Source organism: Myotis yumanensis, unplaced genomic scaffold, assembly GCF_028538775.1.
Source record: "Myotis yumanensis isolate MYYU_CA2020_CCGP unplaced genomic scaffold, mMyoYum1.0.hap1 SCAF_12, whole genome shotgun sequence".
Classification (NCBI taxonomy): Eukaryota; Metazoa; Chordata; class Mammalia; order Chiroptera; family Vespertilionidae; genus Myotis; species Myotis yumanensis.
In genome coordinates, this window is record NW_027223763.1 from 33,724,664 (window position 1) to 33,740,382 (window position 15,719).

Below are 15,719 nucleotides of genomic sequence, written 5' to 3' on the forward strand. Positions count from 1 at the left end.
TTAAGTTTCTTTCTTATTTTAGAAATTTCAGGAAGTCAGGAAATCTCCTGAGACATCTACTTCTGAACATTTTATTGCTGGGCAGTTAGCCAGTAAACAAGGACTTTCGGTGAAGTTCCTGACAGGCAGGTTTCTGGTAATGAGTAAGTTTTTGTGCTTTGTTTCCTGCTGGTGGTCAGTAAATGACAAAAAAGCAAAGAAGTTAATGATCCTGTTGTGATTGAAATTACAAGAGACAATCTAAGAGTAGAAATTTTTAAGAAACTGCTCTTTAATAAATACGGCTCATTATTGAAGTCTGAGATCAAGTTTTGGCTGGATTGTTTCTTCTGAGGCCTCTCTCCTTGGCTTGTACATGGCTGTCATCCTGTGTCTTCATGTGGTCTTTCCTCTGTGCTTGTCTGGGTCCAAATTACCACCTCTTATAGGACACTAGTCATATTGGATTAGGGACCTTCCTAATGTCCTCTCCAAATACAGTCACATGCTGAGACACTGGTGTTGGGACTTCAACATAGAAATTTGGGGAGATACATTTCAGCCCATAACAGGCACTTACTTAGTTCTGCCCAATCTGCAAAATGGGTTTGTAAAAGCACTTTATAGCACTGATGTGAGTATTCAAAGATATGATGCATGCCAATTGCTTAGAGTAATACATGGCATATAGTGAGCACTCACAAAATAGAAGTATTTTTATTATAATCATAAATCTTAATATATGTACCTGTGTCATCTATCCCAATTGGGAGATGGTTGTATGCCCAGCCTTTCAGTTATTGAGGCCCAGGATTAGTATAGTCTTTCTTGTGCCCCCACAGCATTAGAACAAGCTACCTTCAACAGAGCAACCGGGCAGAAGCCCAGATGTTGTGATCAAGTGGACGGGTATGGATATTGTGCTAAGGGTTTCTGAGTGATCTTTGGTGTTAGGCACCAGAGATGCTTGTGAAATGCTCTCAGATGTCCTAATTCCTGTAATGGCCCGCCCAAAAGTTTTCCCAGACCTAGATAAGCTCCTGGGGAAGAATAATCTGTCTATGTATGACAAGGGCAAGAGACAGAGGACTTTCCACATTGTCAGGGGAGTAACTATAAAATTACAGCGGTAGATCGCTGAATGAGAGAGTTATCCAAGCACTGGAGATGATTTTTAGAGAATGTAGTATGTGAATGAGGTTAGCATGCCTATGGTTGTACCTGTCTCACACAGGTCTAGACTGGTGAGAATAGGCAGAATTCTATAAGGTTGACATTATGGTAAGTTATCATCTCAGGCTCAAATAAGTGCCTATTATCTAAATTCCCAACTATTTTTTTTAACTGACATAAATGTTACTTCTTTTAAAAAAAGTGCTGCATAGCTCGTGTTACACATTAGCAAGCACGGTTCCCTACCAGGGTCAGAGAAAGCAGGTCCCATGGGCTCTGATGGAGTCTGCTGTCCCAGAGGGACAACACGCCGTCAGTCCAGAGAACCTTTGGATGTACTCAGGAGTCTTAGCTGCAGTGAGGGCAGTTCAGTGTTGCAGGCACGTCATGCATGATCCAAACTGGATCCACTTAGCTCATCAGCTCCTCCACTTGAGTCAAGGGCACGCTAGCCAGCTGCCCTGCCTTAACAATTTCTCTTTTGAAATGACTGAGAAATAGTTGACTTTTAATAAGTTATTAAGCAACGAGTAGGATGATTTTCACTTCTAAATATATACATAAGTGTGAATTTATATGAAGTAATTTTTAACTGACCATACAATAATAGGTATATATACTCTTATGATCATAAAATCTGAAATACATCCCTACGAGGGACTGGTGGAACATGGAATTAAGTAATTGTTTTAGTGTTACCTAACTTTTTTCTATAAATCTATTTACCTTTCTATTAAAGAAAACCCAGCATTGACTGAAAAAAAAACCTTCCCTATCAACGCCTTCATATGCATTTCCACTACTTCATAGTTCTCCACCTTCTAATACTAAATCATCGCATTCTACGTCTTAAAAATCACATTGTGCAACCTAACTTTGTGCAATTTTGTGTGTTAGTCATACCTCAGAAATGCTGGAAAAACTATAAGGTTGCTGTTCCATTGTAAAAAAAACTGTGGAGAATAACTAACAATGTCTCCGACTATGCCCCTCCCACGAGATCATCCTGTTATTGCTGCCTTTTTCTTCCTTGGTTCTTTACTTACGTGTCTCTCTTGTAAAAGTGTTCTGAAAATTTGCCTTTTTATTTTTCACCTGGTTTAATGTCACTCTATTTTTTTTGAAGGAAAGAGCAAGTTAGTACCTTGTATCAAAACATCAACCTTGTGGAGCCCAGACTGATTCAGCCGTATGAACATGTTATCAAGAACTTCATCCGTGAGATCAAACTTCAAAGCACAGAAATGGAAAGCCTGGCCATCGCGGTGAAGAGGTATTGAAGTCATTCCTTCCTAAGTGGCACGTGGGGTCCTGGAACTGGCTCCCAAGGGCCATGTGGACTGAACTGCATTGTCACACTGGGGCATGGGAGGACTTCCTGATCCTCGGGAATCTGGGGCTTTCTGAACTGAGCAGCGTGAGGGAAGTTGAGGCAAGCAGTACCGCCCAGGGTCAGTCAGCAATCCGTCAGCGGGTCACTGTGATCCTGTCATTTAAACTCTTCAGGGTCATGATTCCATACAGAGCACTTCAGAGAGCTGTGTTATCTTCTGTCCAGCCACTTGAAACGTAGGGGAAACTTTTCATCCGGAGAAGCGGGCAGGGCTGTGTTTGAAGCCTGGCCCTGTCACTGACTGGTGTGTGCCTGTATGGGTTCCTTACTCTCCCTGAGTCTCAGCTTCTGCATTTGCAAAACGAGGCTGTAAATATTCCCCTCCTCACGGGGTAGAGACTTAATGGAGGCCATCATGGGGGATGCTCCTCGCACGGGGCCTACGAAGGGTGGATGCTCAGCGATGCTGCTTTCCCCTGTCTGGCCCTCCTCACCCAGCTCCAACCAAAAGGCTAAGCGCAGCTAAGCCCTTAGTCATACAGCCGGTTTGTGGAAGGCATAGCTGCTTACAGAGGATATCTTACTGCTTTTAACAGCAACCCGGTAAGGTAAGAGAACATAAAGAATGCTATACAGCGAAAAGCAGAATTCTATGTGTTGCAATCCAAACATCGGCCGCTTTGCTTCCTGGAAGGGCCACACTGCTTTGGCATATGTTGGGAAAGAGGACATTTCATTTGTCACATTCCTGGTTCACCCCACAGAGGCTTCTTGCTGCAGTGTGTTCCCCCAGCAGCTCCGAGCCCCTTGGATAGGATGCCCCACTTCCATGGCGCAGGCCAGGGCTGCTCCTCTGTCTGGTCTTTCCTTCAACACGATGATCAAACTATCCAGTTGACCCTTTGAAGTAACCGGAGTGAATGAAAATGTAGAAGAGAACATGTTGTAGAACACGGATGTTAAGTAGGATTATTTTCAGAGTCCCAGAGTCATGCAGAAGTTGAACTGTTCTCAGGGGGTTGCTCATGAGCATGATCACTTCCTGGCTCTGATCCTCTCCCTCGGGTCTGCTGGGGCCTTGCAGTAGATGCTCTCAGAACTCTAGATTCTCTGGAGCATGTGGAGTGATGGTCAGAGCCCCAGGTTGGCCTCCTTTGAGAGGTGACTAGCAGACACACATAGTGAGTTTTCAGACCGTGCAGTGAGTACCTGTTAAAATAGACAAACTCTCATGTATACACACAGGTACACATATACAGACTCAAAGAAAGATATGCAGGACACACACACACACACACACACACACACGCTCAAGCACACATGGCCTCTAAGGCAGTACCAGGTAAACACATTAGGGAAAAAAGGAATGGCATCCTTTATGTTCTCATTACTGGTGCTGCTCTCAGCTGTGGAGTATGTCACATGATGTTGAGCTGTCTTGATGCTTTTCTCCTCCCCCATCCTGTGCTCTCTGGGTAAGATCCAAAGTCAGGCTCTGCCCTGAGCTCCGGGCCTCCTAAAGGCCCCTCTTTTGCTGTTGGACACCTCACTGATGCATTTATATGACCACTGTGGATATTTTCTTACAGTCCTCGCTAAGGCCCCTTCATCCTCTCCTCTACTTTTTAATTGGGGGAGAGTCTGGGTCTGTATTTACACCTGAAGAATGGGTACCCAGTGTTCTGGTAGGGTCCCTGGACTGGGATAAAGTAGACATTCCCAATACCCTTGACATTTTACTAGGAACTGCTGGGGCAAACACTGTCGTTATAGCCTGAACAATAAAAAAGAGTAAAAGTTGCTCAGAAGTGAGAAAAGATGAAGGAACACATTCAGAAGCAGCCCAGGTACCCAGATGTTTGGGACGGGATGTCTAGAAGGAAGGGCTAGAAAAACTGGTCCTAAGAAAGGGAGAAATGGATATGTGGCATCGCTCTTTACAGTTTCAGGGTTCAAAAAACAAGCAAACCCCAACACCCACATTGCTATGGAGAAACATAATTCCTAGGGTTCAAATAGCAGGTATTTATAAATAAACTAGAACTAGCTGGCTTTCCGTACCAGGTTAACATAACCTTGGGCAGGCTGTAAGGTGACGAGGGAGTAAACAGGAACAGGAAACAGTAGTCAGTCATTCAGAATTTTACTTTGAGGTCCTCCCCCCACTCTTCAATGTTTGTTTGAGACTTTAAGTAGAAATTAAACTAATGTACCAACAAATTGCCTCGCAAGGAAGTAAGAGCAGGTGAGATGGTGTAGCAGAAGCCAGCAAACTGGAGGATGGGAGGTCTTCTACTCAGGTCCTGTTCCCTACTGTTTATTAACTGCATTTCACTGGTCCAAGTGAACCAACTCTAAATCCCCTGGTGGCTGCTTTCATGTCACTTAAAATCTAGTTGAGTAGGAAAGATATATGAGTGTGAAATGTAGATACTTGGACATGTAGCTGAGAGAGAATGAAAAATAATTGTGTTAGGGCTCACTTAGAAGCTTCAGTGGCAGATGTCTCCATACTGAGCAATTGCTACGTAAAACATTCCTGAAACTCTTCTCAACAGATTTCTCTCATTTCTAACTTTTTTGGCAAATCAGCATGTTCTTGCCTCCATAAAATATGATTAATTGATTACATTAATAAAAGAAATTTTCTAACGGGTAACTATCTACATTTATAACTTTAAGGAATTGGTTAGTAACAATTGCTGAGCTCCTTCCTTTCCCCCCCTTCCAACTGTATATATAACAGTGTGTGTTTCATATAATGAAATTTTAAATTTCAAACCATCTCTTTACCTTGGAGCGCTTTTTTTTTTTGTCTAGGGTTCTAGCTCATCAGGACAGCAAAAAGGATTTTCAGAATTTATTGGCAGCTTCCCAGTTGTTTAGTATCTTTATCAGTTCTTTGCCACAATTTAGTTGAATGCCATTTTATTTAATCTATTCAATTTATTTAATATCTAGTTTTAATGTGCTCTTACATTCAAATGGTCACCTTACTAACCTCATTTTATTATGTGGAAGGCACAGCAATTATTATTTTGAATGCTGTATTTCTCCTCATTTATAAAATAAAAGGCTTGAGATTGATTAGTGGAAGTTTTCCTGTTACAAATTTAAGAGGAGAATGAAAAGGTGTGCATCACCCCTTGACTTTCAGAGCCCAGGACAAGGCAGCCATGCAGCTGAGTGAGTTGGAGGAGGAAATGGATCAGAGGATTCAGGCTGCAGAGCACAAGACTCGGAAAGACGTGAGTGTGCGGGGTTCATTCATTCAGTGAGTTCTTACGGACAGGGCACCGGGCCACCTCTGGGTGTAGCATGTACAGGAATTGAACTGCAACCTTTCAGTGCATGGGCCGATGCTCTCACCACTGAGCACCACCAGCCAGGGCTAGGCATATTTCTTTCAGTAGCTAGTGTTAGGTTTTATTTTTTTTAGAAAAACATGTCATCTTTTTCCTACTCATTTGTCCTGTTAACTCTCAGAGGCAGCAAGTAGAGTGAAAAGGGCCTGAGTGCTGGTGTTCATAGACCTTAGTATACTTTCTGGCTCTGTCCTGTGTCGGCTATAGATGGTGCTGGGAAAATAGCCTGACCTGAGCCTTTGTTGTCCCAATTCTGGAAATGGCCATGTATCTACAGTCATGTGGTTACTTACCCCCTCCCTGTGTAGGAGACTTGGGATCATTTTTAGTTTGACACAAGACATTTAATACCTGTGATTTTGGAGAGCCTATTTAAATCAAATTAACTTTTTTTTTCCTTCTAGGAAAAACGCAAAGCTGAGGAAGCCCTCAGTGACCTCAGGCGTCAGTATGAAACAGAAGTAGGGGATCTACAGGTGACAATAAAGAAACTGAAAAAGGTAGGTATGTGGAAGCAAGACTTTTAGGAATAGCTCCAAGATAGCAGTGTGACTGAGTTATAGGTGAATAAAAACATTTGGAATCACTTTGAAGCAGCAGGTGTAATCAGATCTCAGAATCAAATTGGACTCTGTGGCAAGACTTTTATGTTTCCAAAGGCATCCTTGTCTTTTGCATAGATCTATATGGGAGCACATTAAAGGCTGTAAAGAACTGTAGAGAAGTTTACACACTTGTTGTAATCGCCATTACCTAAGCCATTGATGCTGAGAAACTCATTTTGCCAACTCAGTTTTTCTTCTCTGAAGTTGGCGTGCATTTTAAAGTCAAGGGCTCATCTCACAGTCAGCTGTGTGCAGTCATGACATAGTGCCTGAAACCTTCAGCTGAAAGATGAAGAAAGCCCAGTGTCAGAGTACTTAGAATTAGACTTAATGGCATAAGGCATTCATTTTGATCAATGCATAAATATTCAATTAATGGACACCCACAAATCTTCACGTTTCCCACGGCTGTAAGCTGTTTGTAGCAAAATCATTTTTGTTGCCCCTGTCATAGTTGCTCTTGAGCTAGTTTAGTCAACCAGCAATTAGTTGACTCACAACTAATGAGTCAACCAGCAAGCAGAGCTCATGGACGTACTTATATAATTTTTAGTGTGCACATGTCTCTACTTTCATATCATACGTAAATTTTACTGGTTTCAATCATTTGATAAGAATTTCCTGAAATCACTGAATAAAAAATAGGTGAAAACGACACTCTCTTTTCTTAAAAATCTTAGACTCTAGCGGGACAGGTAGAACACTCACAAATAATTATCATGCAGAATAGAAAGTGTTAAGTGCAGATAAAGCTATAGGTGAATATAGAGGTCCAGACACGTGCAATGTAACTGAAAAAGCAAGGATTGGGTTGTTTAAGAGTTGAATGGTTTCCAGGAAGGGTTTTTTAATTGTTTCAAAGAAAATTAATTAGACAATCAAACTCCTTTTTCAAATGTTTAAATTACTTAAATTCTTATGGAAAATTGACTTCTAGAATTCCCATTTCTATATATAAGGATATTCCCAAAGTTAACTGAATCAATTCAGAGTAAGTCTGTAAACACACAACATTTATTTGCTCTTTCAGCTAGAAGAACAGTCAAAACATGTAAGTCAAAAAGAAGATGTGGCTGCATTAAAAAGACAAATTTATGATTTATCAATGGTAAGAATCATTTTTTCACTTATAGAAATACATTTCCTGTTAGACTGCTGTTCCCTAAACATAATCATGCTATTATTTCAGTGTTCCAGGAATAGAAGCTTAAAGAGAAATTAATACCAGAGTTAGAAAAAGTCTTTGGAATAACTTCAACCAAAGATATTATTTATGCAGGCTTTTCCCTCAGTGATACCCCCACCTGTTGAGAATGCTTAATTTATTTATTTTTTATTCCAAGTAATAATGGCATGGCCTTAAACTTTCAATTGTAACACTGCATTCTTTCAGCATCAACTCTGTTCTGTATCCAGGCTTCCTCTTTCTGTCTCTTTTCCATCTTCTGACCATATCTTTTGTCTTTCTATTGCCAATAGTGATAACATTTACATCTGTTTTTATTATCATTAATAAGTTTTCTTTATTTTGTTTTTAGGTTAACTCTAAAAGTCACAAGCCAGTAATGAGCATTTCTTTTATTCTCACTGCAGGGTCAGGACATGATATGGCATGAGCTGAAATTGTATTCCTTTCTCTCTAGCCATTAGCCCTTTGCCACTCAAAAGAGAAGGTTCCCAACCTCATGGTCAAATGAAGCCCCCTAATGCACCACCTGTTCCATGTTTTGCCACATCTTCATTGGCTTTGCATTTGGATCATGAATTTCTTAGAAAGTTGCTTGTTTTTCTTGGCTATTCTGGTTGAGTTTTTCGTTTCTTTAATCATTGATACCTTATAACTTCCTATTTCTTCTTCCCAATGCATAGAATTTGTTTTTGCTCCTTAAAAGTATTAATTAGGGAGTCAATGAACTTTCAGTTCTTGTTGGACTGATTGCTTTTTAAAGAATATGTTTTATTGATTTTTTTACAGAGAGGAAGGGAGTGGGATAGAGAGTTAGAAACATCGATGAGAGAGAAACATCAATCAGCTCCCTCCTGCACACCCCCTACTGGGGGTGTGCCTGCAACCAAGGTACATGCCCTTGACTGGAATTGAACCTGGGACCCTTTAGTCCGCAGGCTGACACTATCCACTGAGCCAAACCGGTTACAGCAGACTGATTGCTTTTTAAACCTGCTATCCACATGTCATCTTGGAATTTCTGATCACTTTAGGTAGTGAGCATAGGATTCCTGTGCAGCTAGGTAATTAGGTCTGTTTACCTCAAGGCCTCTGCCCTGAAATGGGTTTTCCTAGGAGCTCTGTGTGTGAAGCTGGCTGTGAGACTGGGGGACCCCAATTACCAGAATAAGTCGGCATGGGTATTCAGATAGATGCTTTAGCTTTCCTTATAGAGGTCATACAGTTTTTTGATAAAAAGACAAGCCCTGTCTTGTTGCCTCTGGAATTAACTCTGGCTATATTCTATTCTTTCCTAAGGTAAGAGGAGGCCTGGGCTTGAGGGATTGGGTGACTTAGGATATACATTTAATAACTGTTTTCAGCTCTACTCTCACTCCCTGGACTTCTGCCTGGCCAATGGCCTCTTCTTTGTTCTATAGAAGAACCTTCCACCCCTCCATTCCCCCTACTTTTTCTCTTCCTTCCATCGCACATTTCTGTCCAGTTCCCATTTTTCAGAAATGTTTACGTCACCTGAGTGCAGATGGGCCTCTTTTCCATTTTTTTAACTTTAATTGGTTTATTTCCTTTGGTATTTCATGTCAATGAGTTCTCAAAAGGGAAGGAAGAAAAATTCATATACTTAATTCACCATCTTGAGCTGGTAGCCTCCAGTGAATTTTTTTTAAATTCTTAGATAAATTTTTAAAGTTTAAAAAATTATTTTTAAAAAACCTAAGGAAATTCTAATTCCTTTAGAATTTCCAAAAATTCCAAAAGAACATTTTAGAAAATTTCTAACCACACTCATTTATTTTTTAAGTGCAAAATTTAAACATGTTAGGGATAGGATTTAGTGTAAAAAGGAGCCAGTGTACATGGTAATAGGTATATTAATTTCACATAATTTTTATCAGTAGTTATGAAGCTGTCATTAGTAAGACAGATGTTTAAATGTTTAGTCTCTGTTACTTTGCCAATAACATGTCAAAGTACATAATGACAAACTCTTGAGTGTTGGAGTTTGGCACCAAATGTCATGTATTAAAAAAACCAAACAACTTTGAGGATTTAGATTTTTGACACTTTACTACTTTATCATAATTTCAAGTTACATTGAATGATAACTAGTTCTTGGACTACCAAAATTCGAGGACTTGTGGATGGGTGAGAGTGGTGTGTGGGGAAGTTACACTACACATTATTTCATTTCTCCCACGTGGAAGAAACTGAGTCTAATGACCTGCAATGTTCCTTTTCTCTAGGAAAATCAGAAAGTTAAGAAAGATCTGTTGGAAGCACAGACAAACATAGCCTTTCTTCAGAGTGAATTAGATGCTTTGAAAAGTGATTATGCTGATCAGAGTCTGAATTCTGAAAGGTATGAATCTTCACATTTGATTTTTTTTAGTTTGAGTGGAATGTTTATTTAGGTAACCATCCATGGGCATGAAGCTTAGTTATGTAATAATAAAGGCTTACTTATTAACTTCACTGATATATTCTTTGCTTTCTAAAAATTTTACTTTCAGTGTCAGCTTTCCTAGTGATTTTTGTGTTTTTCATTTTTGATACAAACAGATTAATTAGTTTAAATATTGACTGGGTAGGACAGTGCAGGGCTTAATAAATGATTGAAATAATTGGGAGCAGAAGAATGTACCTAATGTGTCAAGAGTTAGTGCTAATTAAAGGGCTTTGAAGGTAGGAGTATTGGCCCTTCAATATAAGATAAGGAAAAGTAAACATCTTAGACAAGTAATTTTATTTTGCTGTGCTTTAGTTTTGCAGTATGGTATATAATAACACACACAGAAAAATGTATTTATACATATATATGTATAGCTATAGAAAGAGATATATAAAATTGCATATATCTACAAATATAAAGTACATATATATGCATACGCACATTTGCATATAAATGCATCTATATACATATATGCATATGAAATGTAAAAGTTGTGGTCTCTGCTTTTTGAGAACTTGAAATTTAATTGAGGAAGGTAAAAAGCAAAGAGACACTTGAAGTGACCTTGGGAGGGGGAATAGGTTTGTGTTGGTCAAGGGGAGCAGAGGCAACATCAGCAAGTAACACAGACGCCTTGTATTTTACTAGTACTAACTAGTACTTAGTACTAACACATCCAGTCCACATAATATCCTATGAGACAGGGACTTCCCTTATCCCCATTTCACAGATGGGAAGAGAAAGTTCAGAGATGTTCTAGGTGAGGCAGTACCCAACACAGGATCAAGAATATAAGGACAGATAAGTCTGGTTTGGGGGAAGTGGTTATACCACTGGACAGGAAAAAGACATTTTGAAATGAAAGGTAAAAGTTAAAAAAATTAAAATGTTTAAAACCTTGTTTAAAACTAAAATGTAAGGGCTCAGATTTTCTGGTGAACAAACTTAAATTTCTATAGACAATTGGAAAAGTTTTAGCCTTATTAAGAGAGCGAATAGGCAGGTTATTGTAGATAAAGTTTGATACCTTGAGAGCTTTGGAAGCTAGTGAGGGGGTTTATCTGCTTAGAAATGGGGCTGAGATGGAATATGGGCTGGCTATGAATGGCTGGTGTTCAGAGTGGACTTCTTGAGGATGAGGCCAGGGCTTCATAATAGAGCAACAGAGGAATCAGTGTATGAGCGTTTGTAGCGAATGGAGAAAGCCTGGTCCTGTGGATTCTCTGTGATTCAGGAAGAGGAGAGGAGGAAGAGCAGGAGTAGGGGCAGGGAAGGGAAAGAAGGAATCATAAAAAAAGGAGAAAATAGCTGGGGTTGGGATTGTATAAGGCTTGGAATGAGCAGAGAAGGGTTAGAACTGATGGTGAATTGAGGAGAAGGGACTTAGCAGGAGGTTCATTCCCAGTGAGGACAGCGCCAGGTCAGCAGAGTGGGGAGGAAGGGCTGGTGGGTGCAGAGTGGGCGATGAGGTGGAACAGCACCTTGCACCAGGAAGCTGGGGATGTGGTGTATTTGTGGAGTCCCAAGAGGAGGGGAGGCTACTGACAGCTCAGAGGAACCAAGTGGGAGCACAGGTGAGATAGAAACCGTGGTCAAGGACACACGTCTTTGCAAAGGTGAAAAAGAGTTTGAAAGGGCAGGTTTGGGTAAGGCAGGGCTGATCACCTAATTCTCATTCAAACATAAAATATAATTTTACAGGGATCTGGAAATAATCCGAGAGTACACGGAAGATCGAAATAGTCTTGAGAGGCAAATTGAAATACTCCAGTAAGTTCTCATATAAAATGCTCATTGTATTTGCATTTTACTTATTTTTTGTTAACACATGTGCCACATGTAACACAGGTGCTGTATTCTAAGGGGTGGGCTCTCATGCCCACTCGTGCATCTTCTAGCTATGCCGAATTTAGCACCACCTCTTAGCTGTCTGACGCTTCTAATCCTAAATAATCTAATAAAATCCAGGCCGTAGAGTGTAATTCTCTCTGTCCTTGCAAGTCAGGTGGTGTGTCCAGAGTTTCTGTATTACACCTCTGTAATAATAATGGCCCTGACCTTAGCGGCTTTCTCTGCAGCTCACCTGAGAGGTGGTCAAGCATCCCACGGTAGTGCATGTCACAGCAGCAGGCATACATGGTCCTTCTTTCACAATTTATAGTGCCTAGTTATAATGGGCTGTGTTTTTCTGAGGTTTAAAAAAACCCTATTGGAAATATACCTGCTCTCAACTTCACAGCTGAGTTGTAGTAATTCCAGCTTCTGAGGCCCTTCCCCACAAAACCTCCCCCTCTCGCTCCCTGTCTCTGTTTTCTACCCATGCAGTCTTTTCTGCTGGGTTCACTTACCCCCAGAGAAGTAAGGTCAGGCTTGACAAATTCTTTTCACCACCTTTGAATGGTTTTCAAGTCTCACCTGTGGCAATTACAGAGTTGATGTACTACCATAATCCTATTCATTCATTCAGCATATTTTCACTCACCACCTTTTATGGGTCAAGTGCCGGGGACTGAGAATAGAGTGGCAAGTAGGAGGAAAAATGAATCTCTCTCCTAATGGGGCTAGTCTAGGGAAGAAGACAGAAACTGATCAATAATAATAGAAATATGAAATGCCGAATGAGAGAGGCGGGACAAAGGGAAGGGATGTATATACTGTAGAGAGCTTTGGCCTAATCGGGAAGGCCCAGGAAGTGTTCCCAGTGGAAGCATCAAGTGAACTGAGGTCTGAAGCATGAATAAGACTTCAGTGGGGAAAGATTAGCCACTCTCCAAGACAGAGGTTCTGGATTATCCTCATTTCATAGAAGAGGTTGCTGAGGCTCTGGCAGGTTAAATAACTCCCGTCAGTCATGTGAAAAGGACCCGCCTGAGTTGGGATTTGAAACCAGAGTCAATGTTGGAGCCGTTAACAGGTACACGGCAGTGCCCAGTGGTACAGGACCAGGCCAGGAGTGGGATGCACAAGTAGCCAGAAAAGAGTGTAGCATCACACACCATGTCCATAGCCTGGCTGTGCGCAGGGGGATAGAGTGGCTCCTGGTGTCAGCCGGGGCCAGGCATTTAGTGAGCAGAGACCTGCATGAAACCTATTCAAACAACAGAGCTCCCTGAGGGAAGAGCACTTCCACAGAACAGCGAATGCCTTCCTAACATGCCTTGAGATCTTTAAAGAGAGGTGATGTGTGCATTCAGTTGTACTTCTAGTAATGAATTGTGATCTCAGTTTGTGAGGTGTGAAGGGAAGAGGTAGGAAGTTACAGGAGATGGTAATTCCACCTTCTGAACATCACAGCCTGGAAAATAAGTGGTGACATTTCCCCCTACTGATACTTTGCACGTTGATTTATGTTTTATTTACTTACTCTGCAGAACAGCTAACCGGAAGCTGCACGACAGCAACGACGGCCTAAGGAGTGCCCTGGAAAACACTTACAGCAAGTTCAACAGGTCCTTGGTATGCAGCAGAATTGTCTAACGCATGGTGTTCTGTCTCGTGGTAGACTATTTCGATGGAAATCTTATATTTTATTCGGGGAGAACTTACAGTCATGAGAAACTATTCCATATAATAAAAGGGGGCATTTTCCAAAATTAAAAAACTGTGCTATCCCTCTGAGGAAACAAATGCCCAGAGGTTAACCAGCTCTTGTTAGGTAGCCTAGGAAACCAGAGAATGATGTGCAGGTGTGACCTGGGCCCTGGCAGGTTCATAGTGTAGCAGGTAGTTAAGACGTGCACAGGTAGCAGTAACATAAGAGAGAGTGGGCAGTCCATGGAGGTATAAATGAAACATTGCCCAGGCGAGGGGAGGGAGAGGGTGCTTCTGGCTGAGGAGTGTGCTCACACACACTGAGCATTCTTTTTTTTTTTATAATATATTTTATTAATTTTTTACAGAGAGGAAGGGAGAGAGATAGAGAGTTAGAAACATCGATGAGAGAGAAACATCGATCAGCTGCCTCCTGCACATCTCCCACTGGGGATGTGCCCGCAACCCAGGTACATGCCCTTGACAGGAATCGAACCTGGGACCTTTCAGTCCGCAGGCTGACGCTCTATCCACTGAGCCAAACCGGTTTCGGCATACACTGAGCATGCTTTACGGGAGTGAGATCATCAGATGGAGGCCTTGGATTTTAAACCCTCCTGCAGAAACTAGCTAAGCCCCTTTTGGAGTTTGGAATTTTGAGGATCTTCCCCAGACTCTGTGTGTGAGAAAGCCTCTTCTCCCTCTTTTGGGGGTCAACTTCAAGTTTGGGGTCCCATAGGCGTAGCTTCGGGTATGGAAGGGTCACTCACTAAACCAGGTTATGGTTCGAGAAGAAACAAATCAAAAGAAGTCGGTATTGCACGGTCCTGGCAGATTTAGGGCACTGGGAGCCCCTTTATGGCTTATGTGGTAGGGATTAGACTTATGACACAACGAGGAGAAAATACCATATGTAGTTGTTGCATCCTCCCTCCCCCCTTGATTTTGGTGCTCACGTTTGCTCATGTAAGACAACAAACTTTTAATTGCATTGGAAGTTAACTAGCGTGCTACAGGTTAAAAACCATATATATAAACAAAATGCTTACATTGAGTAACGAAACAATAATTATGCATTTCAGCGCGTAAATAATACATCACCAGGGAATACAAGTTCTAGGAGCAGTCCAAAATTTAATGGTCATTCTCCTCAACCTCCAGGCTATGACAGGTATGTTATTTTCATTTTGTTTGAATTCTGGATCAAAGTCGAAAGGAGAGTAAATTTCCTTAGAGGTAAATTAAAATAATAGAATATATTTTGGGCACTAATTTGTATTTCTACACTTACTTTAAATTTTGGAACATGAAATATGTATAAAGATTAAAGTAAAAATGTTGAAGATAGGGCAAAGTAATTTCCTTAAGATGTCATGACTTGGTTTTATGTAAGCTCACCTTGACCTCATTCCTAATTGTGTCTTGTTTCTTAGAAGTGGACTTGGTAAAGGGAGTTTCAGGGAAACCAGTCGAACTCCGGTATATGTTGTGTTATTCAGCGGTTCTCAACCTGTGGGTCGCGACCCCTTTGGGGGTCTAACGACCCTTTCATAGGGGTCGCCTAAGACCATCGGAAAACACATATATAATTACATATTGTTTTTGTGATTAATCACTATGCTTTAATTGTGTTCAATTTGTAACAATGAAATTGGGGGTCACCACAACATGAGGAACTGTATTAAAGGGTCGCAGCATTAGGAAGGTTGAGAACCACTGTGTTATATGATGTTGAGATTCTTGGTAAATGTTTAATAGCTCAGCATAATATGTAAGCTATATTCAAGGAAAGGACACTTTCAAAACAAAAGCAATATGACTAGTGTTTCCAAGCTCTACTGTATTAAAGGAGTCACAGAGGCTACCAGAAGTGAAAATTTAGCTCTATTTTTTAAAAATTCATCTTATTGTTGAGAATAATACAGATGTTCCCTCTTTCTCCCATTGATCCCTTCCAACCTCCCACCCCCCATGCTTTCACCACACTATTATCTGTCCATGGATTATATATGTATGCATTTAAGTTCTTTGGTTAATCTCTTCCTGCCCTTCCCACCCCCCCCCCACCCCGCCTTCCACCAAGATTTGTCAGTCT

The 15,719-nt window shown here is 41.0% G+C and overlaps 1 protein-coding gene across 3 annotated transcripts in view; it reads left to right on the forward strand.

Annotated features, from left to right (window-relative positions):
* Positions 1-15,719, forward strand: part of RASEF (RAS and EF-hand domain containing) — a 56,073-nt gene that overhangs the window by 20,697 nt on the left and 19,657 nt on the right. For all 3 annotated transcript variants that reach the window (XR_011473406.1, XR_011473405.1, XM_070431445.1), the window contains exons 2-9: positions 2,279-2,425; positions 5,643-5,733; positions 6,255-6,350; positions 7,486-7,563; positions 9,888-10,003; positions 11,795-11,863; positions 13,465-13,549; positions 14,707-14,795. Coding sequence is in view for 1 of the 3 variants with exons in the window: in XM_070431445.1 (XP_070287546.1) it covers positions 2,279-2,425; positions 5,643-5,733; positions 6,255-6,350; positions 7,486-7,563; positions 9,888-10,003; positions 11,795-11,863; positions 13,465-13,549; positions 14,707-14,795 (771 nt within the window). In the remaining 2 variants the exon portion in view is untranslated. The remainder of the gene's footprint in view (positions 1-2,278; positions 2,426-5,642; positions 5,734-6,254; positions 6,351-7,485; positions 7,564-9,887; positions 10,004-11,794; positions 11,864-13,464; positions 13,550-14,706; positions 14,796-15,719) is intronic.